Source organism: Anolis sagrei, chromosome X (genome assembly GCF_037176765.1).
Source record: "Anolis sagrei isolate rAnoSag1 chromosome X, rAnoSag1.mat, whole genome shotgun sequence".
Lineage (NCBI taxonomy): Eukaryota > Metazoa > Chordata > Lepidosauria > Squamata > Dactyloidae > Anolis > Anolis sagrei.
Genome location: NC_090034.1, coordinates 33,658,193 through 33,684,376, shown reverse-complemented (window position 1 = coordinate 33,684,376; position 26,184 = coordinate 33,658,193). Strand labels below are relative to the sequence as shown.

Genomic DNA, 26,184 nt, shown 5'->3' with positions numbered 1-26,184 from the left:
CATGGTTCAGACTCGATTTCTCCCTCGCTAGGGCCCTATCTCCCTGTGGTTCTGTGCCAACGTGAGCTGCCCAGAAAGGGAGCTTCACATGTGAAACATCTCTGGGAGAAGCTTGTTGCTGGGTCAGCCTTTTCTTTTTTAAACTGACCACTAGGATAAATTTAGACCGCAATGGCCAGCACCATAATCCTTTTAACCGCCTCTGCTGACGGAAAGGATTGCCTGGGCGCTGGGGCAGGAATGTCAATGTCAGAAATACTCCCAGACTGCAGATAACATGCGGAGTCCTCGCTCTGGAATCGCCCTTTGGAATCGTTGGATTGCAGCCCCCATCGTCCCCAGTCCAATCTGGCTGGGGGGAATGGGAGCTGTGGTCTAACACATTTGGGTTGGGGACATATTTTGCAATTGACAATCTTAAGTATCATAAGGTCTTTCTGTGCCCCAAATATCCTATGGTCTTTCTGTTGTGCATACCTCCAAAGAACACACAATTGACATGTTGTAATCCACATCAATTGCTTTGCCCCCTTTTCTAGAATACATAGGCTTCAACATCGCTCATGAAACATAACGTGAACCTTTTCCATCCTTCAAGGAAACGTCACTTGTTGGCAAAAGCCGGAAGCTGACCTTCGTTTTCATGTCACCTTTCTGTAGGCATCACATCCCGATTGGGCTTCATGCCAACCTTTCTGAAGGCTCTCCTGTTTGCCCAGCCCTGAAGGAGTCCTCCTCACTGCTCAACACGGAAGGCTTCTTTCACGGGAAAATGGGGATCCGGAGGGTGTTAGCAGAAGGCCATCTGAACATGGCAGAGGTGAGAGGAAGGCAGAGGTGTTCCCTTTCAAAGTTGCCCGGGGGCAATGCCAGCCCGATCCCCTTTGGGTGGGTTGGATGGCTAGGCCATGTTTAGGCCTAGTTAAGCCTTTAAAGCAGTGGTTCCCAACCTTTTTCTTTTTGACCAGGGGCCACTTTGACCAGGGACCACTCTCCCAACATTAGTACCAAAAGGGTTACGAATCAGTTTTTGGTCAACTTTAGATTTGGTCTGGTTATTTGGGGTGCTGATTCAGAAAATTGCATTAGATAGACCACATCAGCTTTAGTTTCTGATACAGAACGTATGCCATCAGCAGTCACCATCTGCTTGTCCACAGAAAACCATATTTAATACGCCTCAGCACTATAAGAGGGTTTCACAAGTCCAGTCACTCTTGTTGCAACAGAGGCAGGGGGATCTGTGGCGCCTTTATTTATTTATTTATTTACAGTATTTATATTCCGCCCTTCTCACCCCACAGATGACTCAGGGCATATTACAATGCACGTATACATGGCAAACATTCAGTGCCATTAGACATACAACATATATAGACAGACATTGAGGCAATTTAACATTCCAGCTTTCCAGCTTCATGAGGTTATGCTCAAACCTGGCCACAGGGGAAGCTGCCGCTTCACCATTTATTTATTATTTATTTCGAGGTTTTATATACTGACCGTCTCACCTTCAAAGAGGGATTCGGACCGGTTCACAACATGTGTTAACATACAAAGAATATACAGTAACAACACAATGCCACTTCATAACACGATTAAAATATCAGCACTATACACATTAAAACATTATATACAAGAATATACAAAACAACACCAGCCACTTGTGACATCGAGTCCTTGACGGAGTACTTCCTCATTCTTCTGCACGCTGCTGGAAGGTTTTATGGTGTCATAAATTAGTTAAGTTAGCCTCCCTACATAAAGCAGTACCTAAATTTCCTGCTTGACAGATGCAACTGTCTTTTGGGCTTCATAGGTCAACAGCAAGCTAGACTATTAATGGTCGGGAGCTCACTCCAACCTCACCTGGCTTCGAACTCGTGGCCTCTTGATCAGTAGTGATTTAATGCAGCTGCCTACTAACTAGCTGCACCACAGCCCAGTCTTTTAAACCATATATAATAATTTAGAGCTGATGTAGTCTATCCAAGGGAGCAGGACTGATCAGCGACAGGGAAGGTGTGGCAGGTGGCGTGAAAGAATCAGAAAATAAAATAAATAAAGAGGAAGGCTCGCAGCCCAGATTTTCATCCTCGCAGACGCACTGGTGGTCCGCAGCCCATAGGTTAAGAACCACTGCTTTAAAGAAACAGCCGGATGTATCCTGGTCACATCTGTGTTGTTTTTCAGTTTACTGAAGCCCCAAAACATGGTGAGGTAATGGCCATTAAATAGAGGCAATTTGGGCATAAGCAACAGTTTGGCCAGGCCTCTCCCAAAGTGTTTGTTGTAGAAAATCAAACTTGGCGTGTATTAAGAATAAACTCTTGACCGTTTTCCTCTTTAGGTCAGGCAGGAACTCACAGCCCAAGTGGAGTTGTTCCATAAACTCACCGGCCACTTGCCCTACCATATGGATGGACACCAACATGTTCACGTTCTCCCAGGTAGAGTCAACCTCCCCTTTTCTTCCCCGTTCCTTCCACTTTTAGTCATATAGGAAACTTGGGCAGTCAGATCCCAAAGACATTGCCAGGTTAGGAGGTATCTATACTGTAGAATCAGTGCAATTTGACTTCATTTGAATGGCCACGGCCCAGTGCAAAGGGATCCTGGAAGTTGTCATTTGGTGAGACACACAAACTACAACTTCATGTGTGAATTCTACGGTGCTAATGCACCGATGCTTCCCAAACGTAATACTCCTGGCCTTTAGGACTTCCAACTCCCAGCTTAGCTGATTGTCAGGAATTCTGGAAGTTGACATCCAAACCATTTGGAGGACCAGAGTTTGGGAAGCACTGCACAAGATGCTTTTAGAACCTGATGGGGAAGAAATGCCAGCAAACAAACACAAGGAGTGGGTTGCCAAAAGGCAGAGTCGGCTTCAAGGCACAGAACGATGAAACCAACACAATTGTGCCTCTTCCCAGTAATGCCTTTTCTGGGTTGCTGATAATGGAGTGACACAGCTGCTCACCTCTTTCAGTGCATCTTTGATGGCAGACCTATGGGCAAGGTGGTGCTTAGCACACTCCCACTCTCTTTATTGAGCTGCGTCAAGAAGGACCTGGACCTGCTGTTCCCCCCTCCTGTTCTGCCCAAGGGCCAGGAAAGAGTTAATCTATAGCTCTTGCAAATCTGCCAACAGCTGCTTACAGATCAAGTTACCTGTTTTGATAAAGTTGCCATGAGGCTGGTTTGCAGGAGGGACTTGTTTTCATTGCTTTCTAGGTCAGGCGCAGCTGTTTTGGTGACAACTGCCATCTGCCTTCCCTTCCGTAATGCCCTCCGCAGAAGGCAATGCAGGCCTTACAAGTGAAGCAGAACCAAATGTCCAATACTTTTGGGAAGGTTTGGATAAACAACTAGACCCCCCCCCCCCAAAAGAATGTTTCTGACATCTGGCTGACTCCAGCTCTCAGGAGACCCTTGGCATAGTGTCCTGCCCCCCCCTCCCCCCAAGACTTACCTGACAGCAGCATTCCTTGCATTGGTGTCAGATGGTTTCCACATTTGTTTTGTCCAGTGTCTGGGGTACTGGTACTGGTGTTACAGGTACTGCGGGAAATTCATCCCCAGTGGAATGGATACCGTTGTCCAGTTTTCTGATATGTAGCCTCTTACTTGAATATAGGTTTCTCACTACCATGGTACCCACTCCCTATCCCTAATGTATCACTAGTTACCATATATACTCATAATGTATGTCTAATTCAAGTATAAGTCGAGGGCAGGTATAAGTACAACTCAAGGGTCATCCCACAGAAAGAGGGAAACCACCATCATTCCCCTGCCCAGACATTAAAAAAGACCAGAAGTGGCACTGTAGCGGATGCAGTAGATAGGTCTCGATGCTCTTTTGGATTTTCCCGGCAGACTAAACCCTTGTATTTATTATGGTCTCAGACCAGAAGTTTGAAATGAGATTACATCCTTGACTTTCACCACTTTATTCAGAGAAGGGGATAATAGTTCATATTTGAGAGGATAAGAGAGGGGATACCATACATTGACCGATGGATCAGTCAACCCAAGTTTTTTGTATGTTGATTTTTGGACTACTGTATGTAAGTTTGAACAGGTACTTTTTAAAGTGTTGCTCCAGCCATATATATATAAAATCTTTGGCTAGCATAGGGAAGGGTTAACACCCCTGTGGTGTTTATTTTGCTGCCTGTGTCCCTGTTCAGAAGATTTCATCTCACTTTCTATCCCTGTGATAATTGGATTTTGAAAAAAAAATGTCTTGTTGTGGAAACAAGGATTGGTGAGAAAGCTTCAGTGGAGACCCCTTTCCCCCATGATATTTTTTTTCTGGGGTGAATTTCTCTCACTTTCTGTTGTCTCATCCCCATTTGTAACTATGAGTCATTTTGTAAGTCAAATGTTTATATCTGGGGGGCTGACTGTATTAGAAAAGCTACCAGAGGTGTAGCTTTAGCAGCCAAAATGCACTCCCAGCTTTGTTGTTTTTGCTCTTGCTTCGACAGTTGGGAGTCAGAATGCCTTGGGAATGTTTTCCTAAAGATGAAAGGGGCAGATGCTTGTCCCTTCATGTAGTTGGAAATTTCCCAGCGACACTGGGGAAAACTACCCAAAGTCCAATCCCCCCCCCCAAAGGAAACTCCCCCCAGCTTTGGTCCCTCTCTGCAGTGTAAGGTCAGTGCACATGTTTTGGAGACTGTGGCAAATCTTGAACTCATTTTGGTGAGGAGGTTCAGGACAGCCAGAAATGTGTGGGCAGTCCCCATTTGGGATGGGAAAAAAGCCTTTTTCTACCAAGGCCTGGTCTGACATCAGGAAACGGGCCCCTCAAGGCAGAAGGCGTGTATGTGCCCACCGCTTTTGAGTACAGAAACTCTCTGGGCTGTCAACTTTTACTTCAAAACTGGTAACATGATAGCAACATATTTTAAGACAGGCTAGTGGAGGTGTGTGGAAGCCACCTGACTCACTGGTTTGTAATACCACCCAGCTTGATTTTGCATAACGCTAGGATTACTTCTAGAGTTTAACATCCGAGTAACTTTCCGCTTGTTTACTTTTCTTCCAGAGATAAGGCATGTGTTTGCACAGCTGCTAGTGGATTACGGGATCATGTATACTCGGGTCCCCATAGAACCAGATCTTCCTCGTTGCAGCTGGATAGACCCTTCCTTGATGGCTTTCTATCGCAGTGTGGAGAAGGACTCGCTCGAGACGGTGGATGTGTTCCGAAAGCACCACATACGGTGAGGCAGCCATGTTTGGGAAATAATGTTGCATCTGCTGGTGCCCGACTCATCTTCAAATCATTTTGGTAAAAAAATATCCCCCCCCCCCCAACAAAATTAAACACATGTACGGCCAATCCACTGATGTCTTTTGCTTTGGGCAAGGAGGTTAGAAGCTCTGGGTGTATTTGACCCAAACCATCATATATGTGGACCAGTTTTGGGTTTACTTTGGCTCTTTGGGTGGCAAAGGAGCTCGTGAAAATTGGTGAACTTATGAAGAAAATGTGTGGGGTGGGAGGGCGGCCAAATGTGGCTACTGATGCTTGACCATTTCTTTTATTTAAGGATAGTATTGGAGACCTTTAGTGGAGCAAAAATGACAGTGCGGGTAAACCTCAGCTGATGAAGTCCAATTGTTCCTTGGCCTTATTTCTGTTAATAGGAAACTCTTCTAAATTGCATCCAGGGCAATGTTTTCTTTCACCAGTCTCCACTTTTGGCAATCAGACCTAAAGATCCCTTTCTAATACATTGGTGATAACCGGAGAGAGATGTATCTGCTCTCTCTTCTATGTTTTGCTATTCACATATTGCTTCATAAGGTATTTTGTGGGTAGCTGCTGTCCACCTCGCCTGCTGCAGGCAGCCACAAGGAACTACAGTTCGAATGGCTAGGACAGAATTTCGCTTCCCCCCCCCCCCCCACCTTGGTTTGCTTTCAATATAGTTTGTTGCAGGCACGCTGCTGCAACCTGACATGGAAAGTCTTTCTCCATCTTCCCAATGGCAATGCTGCTAAAATCCATTCAGCTTGTATACATGTTTTTATAAAGCAATAGCTGTCAAGATTTATGGTATCCTCTTATCTGTATTTCTGGGATTGACTGATCCTCTTTCCCAACAGGTGGCCAGATATATACATAGGTCTGAGCACCATGGGGAAAAACATGTCCATGAGCAATATTCTCGGCGCGATCGACAATGCGACTGCAGCTTACCAGGCAAATAAGGACTCTGTTGCACCTTTGAGTCCTTTCCTGGGCTCTGATCGGGAAGCCCGAAGCGTCACCGTTGAACTGATGACGCATCCTGGGTACCCCAGCCTTCCGCCAGTTGGGGGCTGCGGTGAAGGGCCGGACGATTTCTCCCAGTCCTGGGAGCGCTTGCACGAACTGGAGACTTTGAAAAAACCAGAACTGCAGAGCTGCTATAAAGCGAGGAACATTGAGCTGTGCTCATTTAAAAAGCTCGAAGTGTGATGGAGGGCAGTAGATCCTTTGGTTGGGAATGATGGAGGAGGCAGGGTCAGTTTAAGTATGGCCCCTGGTGCATTGTAGCATTATGGCCCCAAATAGCAACACCTTGGAATTGAGGAATGAGAGTCCATTCTCATCCTTGGATGAGCTTCCCTGTATTAGGAGTCTCAACCTATCAGGTGAGCTCACTATATCCAGACCTGAATTGGGGCTGGGGTAGTGTGGCCTCCATAAATTCAACCTGAAAAATAAACATTCACCAGCATGACTTGATTTCATGCTGGTGACAATGGGAATTTATCAGCTGTATCAGCAATGGTAAGAGTTGTACGCACCCACCGCCTGCAGGAATTCTTCATCTGGAGGCGTGAGGAACTTGGGGAAACTTGACAGGTTGAAATCCTGCTTAAGGGGTGGCTCTAGTGGTTGGTTTGCTCGATGGGGCACCCTACTGCCAAAGTGAACACTGTATGGGGCTGTTTCGTTGCCTTTAGTTCCAGAGCTGTGGTTTTTAGCTTTAAGCACATTGGGATGTGTGTGCCTTCTGGGATGAAATATGGCTGCCCCTATTGAATTTAGTTCTGCTTAAAGAGTTTAGGACTCTGGCTGTTAAACACCTTTCAGGCTTTGGATGTAATGGGTGTGGAACATGGATGGCCACAAAGTGTGAAGGGAGAGGTTGGCATTCATTTGGCCCAATGTTGGGCAGGATAGAAATATTTTAATAAAATATAAACTAACACTCTAGCGTGTATGGTTTCAGCTGCCTCCATACCTGCAAGGCCCATATCCTATGGGATCTCACCTATATTTCTTGAGTTTGTGAACAAAACAGATTTTTTTTTTATTTTTTAAGTTTCATGTAATCCAAACCTGGATTACAGTAGTTGGAACTCTGCAGCAGTTCCCAAGACAGCACCTCTTTCCTGCACATGTGTACACAAGCAAATCAAAGTACAGTGCTCCCCTGCTACTTTGCGGTTCGCTTTTTATGGACTCGCTGTTTCGCGGGTTTTTGCCTCCTGGCAACGATGGAGTGTGGAAGGTGGTTTCTCCCTCCCCCTTGGGAGAGAGGCAGCCAATCATAAAAAAAGAGAGGGAGGAGATACAAAGCAGTATGTAAATCACGGCCTTACAGCTAGCAAAAAAAAAAAGTGCATGGTGCCTTAAATCTCTCACTTCTGCCTCACCCTTGGAATGTTTATATATATATATATATATACACACACACACACACACACACACACACACATATACATACACACACACACACACACACACATATGAGAGAGATAGAGCTAGCGTCCCTACTTCGCGGATTTTCATTTTTTGCGGGTGGTCCTGGAACGTAAGACCCGCAATAAGTGAGGGAACACTGTACAGCAATGAAACCTTGCAGCTCCATTGAGGCAAACCGCTCAATCTTGTGCAAATCATTCAAGTAACACAGAAAATTTCAAGGATAACAAAGGTGGAAAATTAGGGAAGTAATTAGTAAAGGGAAAAGGAAATGACAACTTTTTGCTTTAAATGTTGGGCCCCTAGGCAGGCAAGAGCCCAGAGCCGACTTGCACCAATTGAGAATATGATCATGTATGATGGTCCCAAATGCACGCTATATATCTTCATGTATAAGTCGATCTATAAGGGTGGTTTCGGAGGCCACAATGAAGGGTTTTGATATGACAAGTTACTAAGTTGAGGCTCATTCAATGGAGATGGGAAAGCACCAATGCTGCGTAAGGGGTCCAGGCACCATTTACTCAAACAAGCATTCAAAAATACCCACTGTGGAGAAACAGGGATGGAATTTGAACGTGTTAAGGTACGGTAGTGCCCTGAGGAGAAATCAATCCAAGTTTTTGGGGGGGTCGATTTTTGGAATAAAATATTTATAGACTTATGAGTATAGACCAGGTATAGGCAAACTTTCTAACTTGGGGGCCGCATGCTAGTACTTCCTGTTAGGAGGACTGGCTGCTCGGTGTTGGAAGGAGGAAAGAAAGACGAAGGGAGGGAGGGAGGGAGGGAGGGAGGGAGGGAGGGAGGGAGGGAAGGAAGGAAGGAAGGAAGGAAGGAAGGAAGGAAGGAAGGAAGGAAGGAAGGAAGGAAGGAGGAAAAGGGATGAATGTGGGAAGGAAAGCCAAAAGGGAAGGAAGGGAGGATGAAACAGTGGAAGGGAAGGAAGGGAAAGAGGAAGGAAGGTATGAATGCAGAGAAGGATGGGTGGAAGGAAAGATGAAGGAAAGAAAGACAAAAGGGAAGAAATAGGGAAGGATGGAAGGAGAAAGGGAGGGGAGGGAAGTAGGGAGAGGATAGAGGGAAGGAAAGACGAGGGAAGGATGGAAAGGAGGAAGGAAGGAAGGAAGGGCAAAAGGGTGGAAGGGAAGGAGAAAGAGGGAGGGAAGAAGGAAAGCGAAGGAAGGAAGATAGGATTGGTGAGGAGGGCCTGAGAAAAGAGCCCAAGGGACTGCATCCAGCCTCCAAGCCTGGGTTTGCCCATACCTGGTGTAGACAGTATGCCTCTCTCCCCATTCTCCTCCCTCTTGGTGCACCAACAATGCATAAGTACACAACACAAAAGCACGTTAGCCCTGAGGCAGTGAATAGAGAGCAGTGCCTGTATGAAGCACCTTGAAAAGGTGAACTTTTCAGAGCATCTCATGCCGAGATCAGCTTTCCCCCAAAGGTACAGCAATCCTCTAAACCACCAGCCAGACCTGGCAATCTGAACCGTTCCACCATTTTGCTTCATATTGCCAGTTTGAAACCCATCCAAGCAGACAACATGACTCACCATTCAACAATGCATTCAATGGTTTGACTCTTGAGAGAAAAGTATACAGTATTTTAAGGCAGACCAGAAAAAGCTAAAAGACAGCATCTCTGGAGGATATTCCTTCTTACAAAACATCTTCAAATCCTTGCCCCTGAAAGCAGGATTTGTCCTTTGGGCAACTTCAGCTTTGCATTGGCTCGGCAGAAGCCTTGGCCAAACCTCTGTTGCGATGCAAGGAAATCATGCCACAAAACCTTTGAGAGCATTTTTTTATTCAGCGTAGCAGAATGGAATTGCAAGAAAGCCTATACCAGTACAAGAAAGGCAGTGTAGCCTTGAGGAGATCTCAAAACTACAGTTAGGATTCAGCTTCATTTCGGGAACCAGATGGGGGAGGGAACCAAAGTGTGAACGCCTGAGTTGGAAACGCTTCACTATTTGGCATCCACGCATGCCTCAGTTACGCAAAAGGGACACCTGGGCCACGGCTTCCCCACAAGCTGCACCTCTTCTGTGCCAAATGGAAGAGGCCTTGGACTTGCCAGCTTCTGCTGCCCTTATGGAGTTGCTTTGTGAGTGCAAGTAACTCCAAGGCCTGTTCAAAATCTCTACCAAAAGCTGGAAAGGTAGCTGGAAGGATGTCTCAGCTACGGAGGCTCACCTCTTTGAAGCACCCTACTGTTTGAGATTTGTTTTACATTGCTTCAACTTTTCTCTTCACCTTGGCTATTTGCATGCCTTGTCTTCAACTGAAAAAAACCTCACTTTTTGGTGATTGGCAAAAAGCAGAAGTCTCGAGGAGCAAAGGTGAAGAAGGTAAGTACCCTGAAACAAAAGAAGCTTTAGCATATGGAGCTGTCAGGTCAAACATTTCGGATTTTCTTAGGTGCAATTTAAATGTCCCAGGTATCAGGCTGCTTGCTGATACAGATGTGGCCTAAGAGAAGCATGGCCAGGGAAGCTTCAAAAGTGTGCACTACCAGGACTACAAAATTTACTTTTTGCGCTGGGTTTATGTAAAACATTTTCTGCACAAACCCAGTGTTCTGAGGTGTTACCATTGTTTGAACACACACACATATATAATGTTTTGGTACCTAATGGTGAAAGATTAAATGCTTCCCTCCGCCTCGGCTCTTCCGTTCCTTTTTCAGAGAGCACCAGTTCACATATAGGCAGTTTGACCTGAGAGGTTTACACTTGAAAAGAGAGATATAGAAGATCTATTTTGCCCCATCAAAGTTACAATAGTGAGGCATGGGTCGGGAGCGGCATATGCGATGAGGGCAGCGACAAAGGCAACCAACAGGTGGAAAACAAATAGGGTTTGTTCGGAACCAGGTTTGGGATTTACATACACGTCAGCGTGACAGATAAAATTTGGCATTTTTCGTTTATTTTTGAATCTGCGTAGCGTGAATGAAACAAAGTCAATACCAACTTTCTGCAAATGAGGACACAAAAAAGTGGAAATTTTGGTAATAGACAGTGCTGGTCACCAAGCCTGAACACACACACTTAGGAAATGCAAGTGTCCGTTACGTAAAGGTAGTTTTTTTAAAATTTTACTCATCTACCAAAGAATATTTCCCCCCCTAAGAACACTTAAAACAGATGCTTCATACCCCAAAAAGAAAGAAGTTTGTGGGTTGGTTTTGTTTTCTACTTATCAAGAGAGGTACTTGGCTGTCAATCCTTATCAAAATCAAAAGCTGGCATAGGGCAGGAGGGAGAGAGAGGAGGTACAAACATTAAAAGCCTGGACATTAACACTTCGGCCCTGACATATATGAGCCCCATAACGTGGCAAAGGCAACGACTGGTTCCAGATTCCTGGCAGTCGTTCACCAAAGTGGGGAGGGACTTACAGATGCCAAACAGAATGATATGTACGTCTTGCTCTCTTTGGATTTCATGAGGATGGGGCCAAATGCTTGCTTAAACCTGACATTTAAAACATGGGTCTTGGTCACGTGGCCCAGACGTTTGAATGGCGTCCTAAGCCCAAAACATTAATCCTAAAATGCAAAGGGGATTCCGTTCTGAATGAGAAGAATGTCACTTGAATTTAGCAGGATGGCATTTTTTTTTTAAAAAAAAGCTCTGTTAGCTTGTATCATTCTAGAATGCTGCATTTACTCCTGGAATCTTATGAACAGCGGTAGCGGATATGTCCAACTACTGGCCACTTATTGCTTAATGGAAGTCCCTCATGATTTCGACAACAATCACGCAAGCTGTTATTAGGGGAACATTGGTTTTCCATTCCACAGGAGACAAGTCATAGGTTAGATCAGTGTCGCCAGATGATTACAAATTTGCTTTTCCAAATTTTCAAGAAATACTCCTTCTGCAATGCCCCTCTTCGAAGGGTGGAGGAATTGGCGAGGGGACAACAACCATGTCCTCATTTTGGTACCTCTTGGTCCCTAATCTGAATTTTCTCCCCAAACTGCTTTGCAACGCTATTCTGAATCATTATTCTAGGTACTCTGCATAGATACTAAGAACACAACTGAATTTTTTTTTAAAATCACATCCCAATATTACTTTGTTACAGAACGTCAGGTGTCAAAAATTCCCCCGAAGCAAGGCCTAATCCATATCACAATTCAATCAAGCACACAAAGCTTGGAGTTCCCTGTTTAATAAACATAATTATAGTAACATCAGAAAAAAAATGTCTATAAAGCTGGGGGGGGGGGGGGCTCAAGTGTATGGAGTCAATGCGGTGTATTTACGTGACAAGACGAAGTTAAGAGAAACTTGAGATCAAGTTTTGCAAAGAGCAATGCAATGGTGAAGAGGGAAAGGAGGGGAAATGCCAAATATTCAACTCCTTCTCCTTTTCTTTTTCCAAACCGGGACAATATAATTTTGCTAAGACATAAGTGTGTGAGTCTGTGGGGAAGGGAGGAGAGGAGAAAAACAAATTGCATGGGAAGGAAGGATTGCAGAGGAAAATCAGAAATAACAGCCACAACCTTTTGAACTTTTAAGGGCAGATTAAGTCTAAGATATTTTCGATAAATTCTGACAAGAAAAAAAAAGGAAACAGCATCCTTGAAAGTATATTGAAGCAGTGATTTTAAACAAAGAAAGCAGAACTAGAACATCTTAATTTTAATCCATTGTTTACAGGTTACCTAGACCACTTTTGATTAAGAAACTGTAGAAAGTTAGTAACAGCCACAAGTGGACACCGAAAGGTGGCACTTGCCAATTTTCCAGAGAGTCCTGCTTTTGTGGTGTGTCTGAAATGCACTGCTCCAGGTCTTCTCAACACACATTGCTGACATCAACTCTGTCAGATTTTTGATTTTGATTTTTTTGTTTTGTTTTTAGTCCACTGGTCGCTTCTCACCATATTTCTTTGTAAACTCTTCCGCGTTCTTACAGAATTTTTTACGGTCCTTAGAGTATTCTTCAGCTAGGTCGGCCCGGAGTGGGTGCTCGGGCTGGGGGTCGTTCACCAGTGCTATGAGGGACTGGATTACTGTTGCGGAGGGGGGGAAAGAAAGCGAGAAAGAGGTCAGTATGCGGGGGGGGGGGGGCACAAAGTCCTTGAGATGGGCCTGCACTCTTTGAAGGCAATGCTGGCTGAGTGCAAGCTGGGGCAAGTCCTGCTAAGCTGGAAAAGGCTTTCAATACAGCCCCGGGCATCTGCCATCCAAGGATTGACCTGGCTATATAGAGAGCAGTGAACTGGTCACACAAGAACTGCAAAGAGAAGGAGACCTGGCCTGAAATCTGTGTCAGTGGTCTGGTCTGCAGAGGTATTAAAGGCAAGTATACGTGTGTCTTGGCAGACCACAAAAACCTGCGATCCTGACCAAATTTGTTTAATCTAGGCATTCATACGTTTAAAGCTGCTACCAAGCCATACAAACTTGTGAGTACTTCACTTCAAAGTTGTAGTTCTAAATGCCCTAAAAATGAGTCACTTCAAGTTTGGACCTCAGCAATGCGCTATATGTTGGGCTACTTTGGTTCCAAGTTTGGAAACACCAATTAGTTCAAACCGCAGAAGCCAGACTGGTTTCAGATATACCCAGGAGTGAGCATATTAAGCCGATACTAAAGTCACTCTACTGGTTGCCAACTAGTTTTCGGGCAAAGTACAAAGTGTTGGTTTTGACCTTTAAAGCCCTACATAGTTTGTGTCCAGGTTGCCTACAGGATAGCCTTCTCCTGTATAATTTGCCCTTAAGACTCTACAGAACATTTATTTTTAAAAACCAGAGCCCAACTAGCAACGGTCATACAAGAGGGCCTTTGCAGTGGTTGACAGCTAAACATGTTATTTGAATTTAAAACAGACCTATCTCTTCCAGAAGACCTATTCAGTCAATTTTCACGTATGAATTTTAAATTACCATTTTATACTTATGAATAATTTTAATGTGTGCTTTATTTTTTATTTATAGGTAATCACCAATAAAGCCCTATACGCTTCAGGTCCAACCTATCTTCGAGGCTGCATCTCTTTCTATGAACCAGCGCAGGGTCTAAGATAGACAGAGGAGGCCCTTCTCTCAGTCTCCACCGTCTCAAGCACAGTTGATGGGGACGAGAGAGGGCCTTCTCAGTAGTTGCCCCCAGGCTCTGGAATACCCTCCCAAAAGAGATCAGATTAGCCCCCAACCTTAAATGCTTCTGTTTCAACCTAAGAACATGGATGTTCAAACAGGCTTTTGACCTCGAGTAGACTGAATGGACCCATATGAAGTTGACACAGTTTATCTACTGTTGTTTTTAAAATTGTATTATTTTGATTTTATGCTATATGTGTTGTCAAGGGTTGTTATAATTTGATGTGACTTGTTTTATACTGATGCACTGTTTTTACCTATTATATGTTGCATATGCACCTTGGAGTGCCTTTGTAAGCCACCCCGAGTCCCTTCAGGGGGATGGTGATGGGAAATAATAATAATAATAATAATAATAATAATAATAATGTCTATGTGTTTTTAATCTATGGATTTGAAAGGTTTTACCTTTTTAGTATTGTATTTTGGCTTCATGTTGTACCCTGATTTAGGGAGAGGTGGGTATGAAAATGTATTATTGTTATTATTATTATTACTATTATTATTTGAAACACAACAAGATTAGTACACAGCAAACAAGATCACTATGCTGGTTGTTGTACTGGATCACACATTGGACACTTCCTAAGTGTCTAGGACTATGTGATGTATCAGCGAATAATGTATGCAGATCCCAGTAGGGTGGCCTTTTGCAGCTGACAAATGATAATTTTGTCAGCACCAATTGTATTATTATTATTATTATTAGTAGTAGTAGTAGTATTTCGTGTGGAAGAGCATGAAAAGGAGAAGACTTTAGCTTAAAAACCTCACTGAGTTTGAGTTGCCTTCTGCATCCTGATTGCCCTTCACAGGGCTACTGTATGTTTGCAGTGGAGAAGAGGAGGAGTACAGTGAAATAAGTACACAAGCTGTTTAGCCTCAAGTGGAGCTCACAATGATTTCGAGATGGGCCTACAACCTGCTGGTTCCTGAATTTGTATAAAAGAACAGCATGCACAGGAAGTCTTCTGTTGCTGCAATGAAGGAGGAAGTCCTTATAAAGACTTTTGTGAGTGTGCTCTCAGTCATGGAAACCACCTGAGTAGTCTTGGGCAAGTTGCATTCTCCTTTTCCTCAGAAGGAAAGCAATAGCATTAAACCTTGGCTCCAAACCCTTATCGCAAGGTTGGCTTGAAGACGTGCTGATAACAAATTATTACTAAAATCCGGGAAATACATGATCCTAAGCCCAGAGGTAGCTAGCATTTCAATGAGACCAAGGTAAATGAAATGGTAAACCTAACCTAAGAAACGTGGCTTTCTGCACAACACCTGTTTGTAATGGATGACTTTGATACTATACAAATCAGCTTCAACTGAGTCTGATAAAGACATTCTGATATGGCCCAAAAGCTATTATAACTAGCCCAAAAGCTATTATTTCCTGGCTACCTTGGGTAGGGAAGTATAAAAGAAAAGCAGCAGTTTTGATAACCTCCTTCATCCAAAGATATTCAATTCCTTGCTCTTCTCACTCTAAGCTGTCCAGTAGGAAGAGGTTTAAAGACAATCAAGCCGTTTACACCCAGAGTTAGTTTGGAAGAAACTGGGGTGTGGGGGCTTACCTTGATCAGTTTTGGTGGCTGGCTTCCAGTTTTCAGCACTTATTACCGGCAGACAAACCTGCCCCTTTTCATCGATGTTCGGGTGATAGATCTTTGTTTTAAACGTAATCTTAGGAGGTTTGAATGGGTACTCTGCCGGGAAGTTGATTTCGATTCTGAAGGCCCCCTTGTCGTATGGAGGGTTGTCCTGCAATGGAAAGGCAACACGAATGGGCCAAGAGCAGATACCTTAGGTAGTATTTAGGCATAATAAACAGAGGAATCTAGGGGGTTACGACTTCACTGGAATCTCAGAACTGACCATAGCAGATCAGGATACAGGAGAGTGGGCATAAACTTAAGACAGGGAAAAGGACCAGGGAGTCGGATATCAAAATGCTCAGCTTAGGAATCAGAACACTTCTGATTCCTTGTCCAGTCCTCAACCTTTCCCTTTGAGCAGCCTGATCTATCTTACCTATATCTATCTTCTATATACTTAATAAAAGTGAAAATATGTAAAATGTGTATGTGGCTGGGGCTCCCACTTCCACAAACAGTTTTAATCCACAGTGCTGAGAAGCCACCAGAAGCCCTCCCTCCAATGACGTTGCAGGTTATAGCGAGTGCCCTGAACATGTAGCCCAACCTCAGACAATGTCCTCCCCAAACACCACAATGCCTACCATCATAGGAATGCTTTCATTCGGGGACCATTTCATCCTAGATTTTACATGTTTCCTCTACCACAGAAATATCCTAGTGTTTCTTACTCTCATCAATGATGTGGAATTTGCATGATCCCGCCCACTGCCTCTTCCTTAACCCTCTCCTACTCTTTTCAACTTTGTCTGCACAAAAATAGAGTAGAACTAATCAGCAACTAAACATACTGGAGGAGTTTGGGAGATTGACTCCACAAGATGGAAGTTGTAGTTCACCCTGCATCAAGTCAGAACATTGTGACCCCCACTGACAATGGACCTGGACCACATTCGGCACACAGAACCCCCATGACCAAAGAAAAATACTGGAGAGGTTTGGTAGGAATTCACCTTGATTTATAGCCATTTGTAAGTACTGGGATTTATAGTTCACCTGCAATTGAAGAGCACCCTGGACCCCACCAACGATGGCCCTGGACCAAACTTGGCACACAGAACCCCCATGACCAGCAAAAACTACTGGAGCTCTTTGGAGGATAGTCACCGTGATTTAGGGGAGTTGTACTTCACTTACATCCAGGGAGCACTGTAAACTCAAACACTGATGGATCTGGACAAAGCTTGTCATGCATAACTGATATGCCGAAATCTGATGACTTGAGGGCTTTGGGAGAAACTGACCTTCCTTTCTGGGAGTTGTAGTTCACTCACAACCAGAAAAATTGTGACCTCCACCAATGATGGACCTGGAGCACACTTGGCACACAGAACCCCCATGATTAACTCAACCTATTGGAGGGGTTTGAGGGGACTGACTCATCATAGTGGGAGTTGTAGTTTACCCTGGAGCCAGAGAGCACACCCAACCCTACCAATGATGCATCTAGAGCAAACTTGCCCAACTTGATGGAGTTTCTCGGGGTTAACCTGGCATGATGTGAGTTGTAGTTCACCCACAACCTTATAATTATGTAAAATTAAAAAAAATGACTTTTTCAAATAACCCAGGCAATGCCGGGAACCCATCCTAGTTTACAATAAAAGCCCTTTTGCTGTTATTCAATAACTTGATCTACTGCAACTTGTTGTTCAATAACGATCTACTGAGACTTATTTTGCATAGAATTATGGAAAATATAGACCCCTGTCTGATCCCACAGCAACCTGGCTTCAGAAAAGGCAAAAGCTGCACATCGCAAGTGGTGAACCTGACTCAGCACATAGAAGATGGCTTTGAAAGGCAGCAGATCACAGGAGCTGTCTTCATAGACTTGTCAGCAGCCTATGATACTGTGAACCACTGCCTCCTCCTGAGAAAAATGTATAATATCACAAAGGACTACCACCTCACCCACCTCATAGGAAACCTGCTACAAAACAGGACCTTCTTTGTTGAGTTCCAGGGCCAGAGAAGCAGATGGCGGAAACAGAAGAACGGCCTGCCTCAGGGGAGCGTGCTTGCTCCATCCATGTTCAACATCTACACAAATGACCAGCCACTGCCAGAAGGGACAGAGAGTTTCATCTATGCTGATGATCGTGCCATTACCACTCAAGCAGGGAGCTTTGAGATGGTAGAACAGACGCTCTCCGAAGCTCTAGGTGCTCTTACTGCCTATTACAGGGAAAACCAACTGATCCCTAATCCATCTAAAACTCAGACATGCGCCTTTCACCTTAAGAACAGACAAGCATCCTGAGCTCTGAGGATTACCTGGGAAGGGATCCCACTGGAGCATTGCAACACACCCAAATACCTGGGAGTCACTTTGGACCGTGCTCTGACCTACAAGAAGCACTGCCTGAACATCAAACAAAAAGTGGGCGCTAGAAACAACATCATACGAAAGCTGACTGGCACAACCTGGGGGTCACAACCAGACACAGTGAAGACATCTGCCCTTGCGCTATGCTACTCTGCTGCTGAGTATGCATGCCCAGTGTGGAACACATCTCACCACACTAAAACAGAAGATGTGGCTCTTAATGAGACATGCCGCATTATCACAGGGTATCTGTGCCCTACACCACTGGAGAAATTACACTGCTTAGCCAGTATTGCACCACCTGACATCCGCCGGGAAGTAGCAGCCAATAGTGAAAGGACCAAGGCAGAGACATCTCCAGCTCATCCCCTGTTTGGGTATCAGCCAGCACGTCAATGACTTAAATCAAGACATAGTTTTCTTAGATCTACAGAGACACTTGCTGGAACACCCCAGCAAGCGAGAGTCCAAAAGTGGCAGGCCCAAACCCAGCACCTCAATCCATGGGTGATACCAGATGAGAGACTCCCTCCTGGGCACACAGAAGACTGGGCGACTTGGAAGGCGCTGAACAGACTGCGCTCTGGCACAAGATGCAGAGCCAATCTTAAGAAATGGGGCTACAGGGTGGAATCCTCGGCATGCGAGTGCGGAGAAGAACAAACCACAGACCACCTGCTGCAATGCAACCTGAGCCCTGCCACATGCACAATGGAGGACCTCTTGCGGCAACACCAGAGGCACTCCAAGTGGCCAGATACTGGTCAAAGGACATTTAACCAACTACCAAGTTTGTTTTTTTTCTTTTCTTTTTCTTTTTAATCTCTGTGTTTGTTCTGTTCTGTTAGAATTGTAACACAATGGTATGGTTGCTGATGACACGATAAATAAATAAATAAATAAATACTGCAACTTGCCAATACAATACAATTATAACCTAAAACTATACAAACATGAAAATGGACTTAAATATTAACAGCACAAAAATAAACAGTTTAAACCCTTAAAACCAATTCAAAACCCATTCATAGTGAAAACCACAGTACCCCTTGACTAGATCTTAAAGCTTCCTTCTGCAGACAGCAATCTTGTGGGACAAGTGTTTGGGGGGTGGAACAGGTAACTCCAACCCAATATAATTAAGCAAAAGCATGTGGCATTTCCACAGATCACAATTTTAAACACAAACACTACAGAAATGTTCTTCTACACCAACACATTCATTTGCCCAGCCAGCTTTGCAACTCTGCGTTTCAAAAGAAACATTTATCACCCAGCCCAAGCGCCTGGGGCAAGAGTTCAAAATAGTCGTAAGCCACTTTCACACTCACCGGAACGATAAGCCCTTGCCAAGTCAATAAGTTAGCTTCATCAACTTGGATATTACGGAAATTCTTCATTCCACACTTGCGGATTTCTTCAAGCTCCTGCAAAAGAAGCACACCAGACAGACCACGTTAGCAAAATCCTTCTCAAGAGACACAGAGCCACTTCAGCATACAATCACAGAGTGGCAGCATTCAAAGGGATACAAATGGTCATCGAGTCCAGTGGTTCCTCAAACTGTGATCCGCAAAACCCTAGGGTTCCCTCAAAAGGATTGTAGGAATTCGGCGGAATATCTTAAAAAGCAAATTTGAAATGAATATTAAAAGAAAATCGCATGAGGTCAACTATTTGATTTACAGCCTCCATCATAGCTATTTTGTGTTACAACTATTGCTGCCAGGTATGTAGTTGCTAGATACATATTTCAATATTTTGCAACAACAGCGATTCCTTTGTGGTCGATTTTTCACACTGAATTCATATTTCTTTTTGATCTTTTTTGGTACAGTTTTTGAGATTAAAGAGATCTGAGATATTCATAAAATATCAAAAGTAAAATTTATTCAATACCTTGGTATTGTATAGGAAACTGGGTAGCACATCTGAATCAGCGTAAAATGATCCAGAATATACAGGAAGTGTGGTTAAGTCGTCTGCCTTGGAGGATTTTAAACAGAGGTTTGATGGCCATCTGTCAGGAGGGCATGGACTGTGTCTTCCTGTCTGGCAAAGGAGTTGGACTGGATGCCCCTTGAAGGTCCCTTCCAGCTCTAGGATTCTATAGCTTCTTCCACACAGCTGAATAAAATCCCACGTTTTCTGCTTTGAACTGGAATATATGGCAGTGTAGACGCAGATAAACCCAGTTCAAAGCAGATATTGTGGGATTTTCTGCTTTGATATTCTGGGTTATATGGTTGTGTGGAAGGGCTCTATGATATTTTGACCAAACAAACCAGGGATAAAGTTAGGGTTATGTCTTCTAAAGGGTTCCATAACTGAACAAGTTTGGGAACCCTTGACTTCCTCTATTATTATTATTATTATTATTATTATTATCTTTATTTGTACCCCGCTAGCATCTCCCGAAGGACTCGATGCGGCTTACAAAGGCCAAGGCCTCAAAAACATAGCATAAAAAATAAACAACTTAAAGCAAATAAAAAACAATTAAAGCAATATCAAAAACAACAAAAACAATACACCAAAACACAATAAAACTGGGACCGGGCCAAATGTAATGGGTACAGATTAAAAGTGCTAACGTGACAGGTGGTATGTCGGATTTTAGGATAAGTGCAGTGTGTAAGCAATCTTAAAGTCTAATAAAGTGCTTCGGGACAGGTTGTTGGAGTTTTCCTATTCTGGAAAGGCACATCGGAACTTCCTCTACCTTCTGTCAATGCAGAAAACCCAAAATGTTGATATGGGACTGCTCCTCCAAAACACTCCAAGGAAGCATGCCTACGCATACACAGAGTATGCTGGTGAGAAGGGGAGGAGGAGAGAGATTAATACTTTTAAGTGTTCCAAAGTATGGCAGCCCCCAATATTCCAGGATGAATAAAGAAACAGGGACCCAAGAGTTGAGGAAAGGACCTTCAAACCCCAGTAGGTCACAACTGAGACGCAAGAAACAACCTGTTGAGTGTCCTTCCCGCCCTCACATCCACCCCCAGAAATGTATTAGAAAAGCAGCCTTGGAAGAAAACACCAAAGAAATGCAAAAGAATTGGCATCCTTCATCCCTTGTTCAGTAACCAAATCAATGACAAAACTGGCAAATGATCTGTTCTCTGCCAGAGAAATATGGCCAGGAAAACAAAGAGAGGAAATATGAGAGATGGGAAAAGAACAGGCTCTGCTTTCTCCCATGATTGGCAAACAGCCCCCTCTCAACCTATTAAAATTTGCGGAATACTGCTCTTGACAGACGGTCTATTCCTTCATTGTTCCAATTTTCCTGTCTGTTTACAATGCACATTACCAAGATGAAGCTGTGGCATCATTTAAGTCAGTGGTTCCCAACCTGTGTTCTATGGACCACCAGTGGTTCGCAAGAACTAAAATATGGTCCACAGCCTCACCATTACTACACCATTCCAACGAGAGTGACTGGTGTCGCAAAAACCTCTTGTAGTGTCAAAGCTTATTTAATATCGTTTTCTGTGTGCGAGCAGATGGTGACTACTGGATGGCATATGTTCTGTATCAGAAACTAGAGCTGATGTGGTCTATCCAATGCTATTTTCTGAATCAGCACCCTAAATAATCAAGTTGATAAAAAACTGATTCGTAACCCTTTTGGTACGAATGTTGGAGACAATGTTGGAGACATTTTCAACTTTGTCTGCACAAAAATAGAGTAGAACTAATCAGCAACTAAACATACTGGAGGAGTTTGGGAGATTGACTCCACATGATGGAAGTTGTAGTTCACCCTGCATCAAGTCAGAACATTGTGACCCCCACTGACAATGGACCTGGACCACATTCGGCACACAGAACCCCCATGACCAAAGAAAAATACTGGAGAGGTTTGGTGGGAATTCACCTTGATTTATAGCCATTTGTAAGTACTGGGATTTATAGTTCACCTGCAATTAAAGAGCACCCTGGACCACACCAACGATGGCCCTGGACCAAACTTGGCACACAGAACCCCCATGACCAGCAAAAACTATTGGAGCTCTCTGGAGGATAGTCACCGTGATTTAGGGGAGTTGTACTTCACCTACATCTAGGGAGCACTGTAAACTCAAACACTGATGGATCTGGACAAAGCTTGTCATGCATAACTGATATGCCAAAATATGATGACTTGAGGGCCCTGGTCAAAAAAAGAGTGGTCCCTAGTAAAAAAAAAAATGGGAACCACTGATTTAAGAGGACCAATGTGTTTGTTTTGGAAGAGTCCTATACAAACTCAGCCATGGCAGGTCACTGCAATATCCAAAGCAAATTGGTACACCATTTCTTGCTTGTTTATAGGTAATTTAAGACAAACAGGCAACCTGTTTTAGTGTTTCTCCAATAATTACAAGGAGTACATACTGAAATTATTATATGGAGTACATACTGAAAGGCAGAGAAGGCAAAAAGCAGTGTTCAACTCCAGTCAATAATATATAAGTAGATGTAAAAGATGCACATATTTTAAAGGCACAGCATCCAAATTAGAAACAAAGGGCACAAATACTACTGAAACAGATTCTCAAGCTCCATGGTAGCTAATCTTAAACTACGCATCCTACAAAGACATTTCACGTCAGTAAAATAGTAATTCTACACATTGAGGACCTTGACAGACAGATTTTAAAGAAGAATGTATGTGTCACCAATGCAAGCTCTGTTGATATATGCTTGCCAAGAAAATCTCTTTTGTCAAGTGCTTGACTGGCCTCTCAGTGCCTGCCTCACAGTATGAGAATATCTGAACTACAAGATGCAACTGGAATTGCCTGATATTAAGTCAGACCAATGGTCCATCAAGCCAATCCCCTGTCCCTTTAAATTAACAGCACAAGTAATAAGAAGAGTAACTATACTTTCAGCCAAGAGGGAAAGGACACAACATTAGAGGCTGTGATTGGTTACAAACTGAGATGGCAGAATCATGCAAGCTACCTTTCTTACTTGAATCTAATGCACACCTTTTTTGGCTAAATTCCCTTGCCAAAATTAAGGTGCACATTCAATTTGTGTCATAGTCATCTTAGTGCTGAGCCAAAGCAAAAGAGGAAGCTGCTTTACGAGGCCCTGGAGCTCTTCATCTCTAATGTAATGGCCATTACTCAATGCTATGCAATCCTGGGATTTGTAGTCCAGTAAGGCATCAGTATTCTTTGGCACAGAAGACTCAAGACCTTGTAGAACGACAGCCCCCATGATCCAATAGCACTGAACCAAGGAAGATAAAGTGGAGCCATTCTACAGCATAGATGCATCCCAGGTTTTCATTTTCATTGCTGGAAGCTTTGGTGTTCTAACCTTTTTGTTTGTAAAGATGGCAGCAACTGTAATGCACACTTTTTTCCCAGCTAAATCACAAAGAGTTTACTTTTGGTCACTATGCATAGCATTTGACAGCAAATCCTTTTTATGGTCTGGCATTAGATTCAATGGTGCATTAGACTCAAGTAAATATGGTATACAGGCAGTTTCCAAGTTACAAACAATCTAAGTTCTATAGGTTTGTTTTTGTTGAATATGTATGCAAGTCGGAACAGGTACATTTTTAAGTTTAACTACAGCCAGAGTGTTTGGGATAGCATAGGGAAGGGCTAACAACCTTGTGGTGTTTTGCTCTCTATGTCCCTGTTTAGAAGATTTCATCTCACTTTCTGTCCCTGTGAGAATTAGATTTTGAAAAATTTGGCTTGTTGTGGAAACAAGGATTAGGGATAAAGCTTCAGTAGAGATCCCTTTTCCCCATAATAACAACTCTTTTGGGAGTGGATTTTTACTTCTGAGGGGCAGATTTCCCTCACTTCCTGTTGACTCACCCCCGTTCTTTAAAATAAGTTGTTTATAAGTTGGTTGTTTGTAACTTGGGAACTGCCTGTACTGGCACTCAAGGGGGCCACAAGCAGAGCAAACAGGAAGGGATTCTGACATGATGGGAGAGCTCAGAAGAAGATGCTGAAATCCAGACATAATGCTGCTCCTTATAAAGGGATTCTGGCAGGTGAGGGAAATCAGCCTCACCAGAACTGCAACACAAAGCAGTTTAAAGCAAACCCTTACTCATTGAAACCAGTGGATTTTTTTTCCTTTCGGAGGTAAACTGCAGGGTTGGCAGCCTGGCACTTGCAGAATACAGTCTCGGCATCAAACCTGTTTTTGTTTAACTTGATTTTGAGTTTCAATTTGCAGACTTACAGGGAAACAGCAACAGGCTAGGGGTATTATCCTTTCTCTGGATAGCTGGTTTCACAATGTGTTCTCAATAGCTGCTAGTTTCAAACCCAAAGCTACATTTATTCCTGCTCAGTAACCATCCTGACAGGAGCTCTACTACTGTTACAATCCTCAGCAGGGGCAATATGTTCTTCTGGAATGATCACGTTTCAAATCTGAAAGGAGCAGGTAGCAATGAGGATGAACACTGTAGTATGGCTGCACATGTAGCACGTTTCAGAGGCATTGTGCTCTTTTTATGCTACAGTAGCTCTGCACCACTGGATGGCGACATAGAAAGGGAATAAAGCTGTTTTCGTTCCCAAGAAAATCCTTTAAATCCTCATCTACAACGGCTACACATCTTTCCCTGCCATCTCCTCTTTATGAAACAAGCAATAAATCTTCTTCTAGCCGCTCACAGGGAGATACCCATGTATAGTTAATCAAAATTAATAATTATAATGATTTCACAATCAAGGACGTTACATGTTCAATTGTTTTTTAAAAATGACATTTTCATTCAGCCTTTCAAAATCCAAATCACAAACACACAAAGCAATCTATGGCTAAATTCCTTCTTAAGAAGAAAAAGGAACTGAAATTCTAAGACTGCACAACAACAAAAGACTGGAAACGGAATACAACAGATGTTGCCGTAACAGATCTTTAAAAAGTGGTGCAAAAAAACCCCTCCACTATCCACAGAAAGACCTCAAAATAATAATATATTTAAAGTAAAGTTAAGGAAGTCCCATTTGATTTGTTTTACCATGGGAAAATATTTCTATTTGAAAGGATAAGTGTGGCATATAGCCCAAGTCAGCTAAAGACTGATCTGAATGAATGAGCACATTGCCCTCCAGTGGCAGTCACTACGCAACAGCCTTTCCTGAGATACTCACATATCTATCTCACGTTGAGCAAATCAGAAAATTAATACATGTTTGCATGTGCCTTGAAAAATAGCCCACAAACTGACACAAAGGCTAGACTAAAGGAAAATTGCATATACTGTGACTGGTTTCTTTCTTTCTTTTTGCGGGGGGGGGGGGGGAGATTATATATTTGCATTCTAATTTAATTTCTCATAAAGCAAATTATAACCTTTAATCCAGTTCAGGGGTCCTCAGTTTTTTTAAACAGGGGGCCAGTTCATGGGCCCTCTGACAGTTGGGGGGACGGACTACAGGTTGATGTTCTTGTTGTGTGCCTTCAAGTCATTTCAGATTTAGAGCGGCCCTAAGGCAACCCTCTCACAGAGTTTTCATGTCAAGATTTATTCAAAGGGGAGTTGTCTTTGTCTTCCTCTGAGGCTGAGAGAGTGCGACTTGCTTAAAGTCACCCAGTAGGTTCAGAGCCGCAGTCCGAGGTTCAAACTATTACACCACACTCTCTGGATAACTTCCTTCTTTTTCCCCACCTACCTTTCTTTCTCCCTTTCTTCTCTTCCTTCCCTTTTTGTTTCCTACCTTTTCTCCTTCTTTTTTTTATCTCTCTTTTATTCTCTCTCTTTCTCCCCTCCCCCCCAATTTTGGAGGTAGCAGGAACATTTGGGAGGAAATAGAGAGAGGAATGAAAGATAGGAGAGTGAAGGAGCAAAAAGAGGGTGGTGGTAAGTAGTGGTGTGCAAAGGACAGCAGTAGCGGTGAGTCTAAAGTTTAGGGTGGGGCCGGACAAATTATCTTGGTGGGCTGGATATGGCCCCTGGGCCATAGTTTGAGGTCCCCAGATCTAGCTGGTTTGCTTACACCTAAGGCTCAAGACAGAGCAACTGACAGCCTCCAGAAACCCCACACAAAGACTATAGGGCAGGCATGTGCAAACTTTTTTGCCTTGGGGCTGCATTGCAGGGTGGGCCAGGAGGGAGTAGCCTGGCACACACTGGGTGGGGTGGGCCCAGGGCAGCGCCTGGGTCATCCTCAGGTTGTCCTCCTGGCATAAGGACAGGGCAGCTCATCCCATCCTTATGCTGGGAGAAAGGGAAGACACGCAGCAACTGCCCCAATCCTCGGACTGTCCTCTTGGCATTACGACGGAAGGAGGGTGAGACAGGCAGTGGCTGAGAGTGCTCCAGAGGACTCTCGGATGCCACATACCCTCCTCAAACCGTCCTTCTAGTACAGGTA

At 43.7% G+C, this 26,184-nt stretch overlaps 2 protein-coding genes across 3 annotated transcripts in view; one reads left to right on the top strand and one right to left on the bottom strand.

Annotated features, from left to right (window-relative positions):
• YDJC (YdjC chitooligosaccharide deacetylase homolog) overlaps window positions 1–7,223 on the top strand; it is a 36,188-nt gene extending 28,965 nt beyond the window's left edge. For both annotated transcript variants that reach the window (XM_067473161.1, XM_060785917.2), the window contains 4 exons: window positions 661–820; window positions 2,351–2,450; window positions 5,060–5,237; window positions 6,127–7,223. In XM_067473161.1, the coding sequence (XP_067329262.1) occupies window positions 661–820; window positions 2,351–2,450; window positions 5,060–5,237; window positions 6,127–6,481 (793 nt within the window). In that variant the 3' untranslated portion in view covers window positions 6,482–7,223. The remainder of the gene's footprint in view (window positions 1–660; window positions 821–2,350; window positions 2,451–5,059; window positions 5,238–6,126) is intronic.
• Window positions 7,224–10,636: 3,413 nt separating this feature from the next.
• Window positions 10,637–26,184, bottom strand: part of UBE2L3 (ubiquitin conjugating enzyme E2 L3) — a 28,245-nt gene continuing 12,697 nt past the window's right edge. The window contains exons 2-4 of the mRNA XM_060785919.2: window positions 19,159–19,254; window positions 15,418–15,604; window positions 10,637–12,753 (exon numbers count right to left, since the gene is read on the bottom strand). Of these exons, the coding sequence (XP_060641902.1) occupies window positions 12,599–12,753; window positions 15,418–15,604; window positions 19,159–19,254 (438 nt within the window). The 3' untranslated portion in view covers window positions 10,637–12,598. The remainder of the gene's footprint in view (window positions 12,754–15,417; window positions 15,605–19,158; window positions 19,255–26,184) is intronic.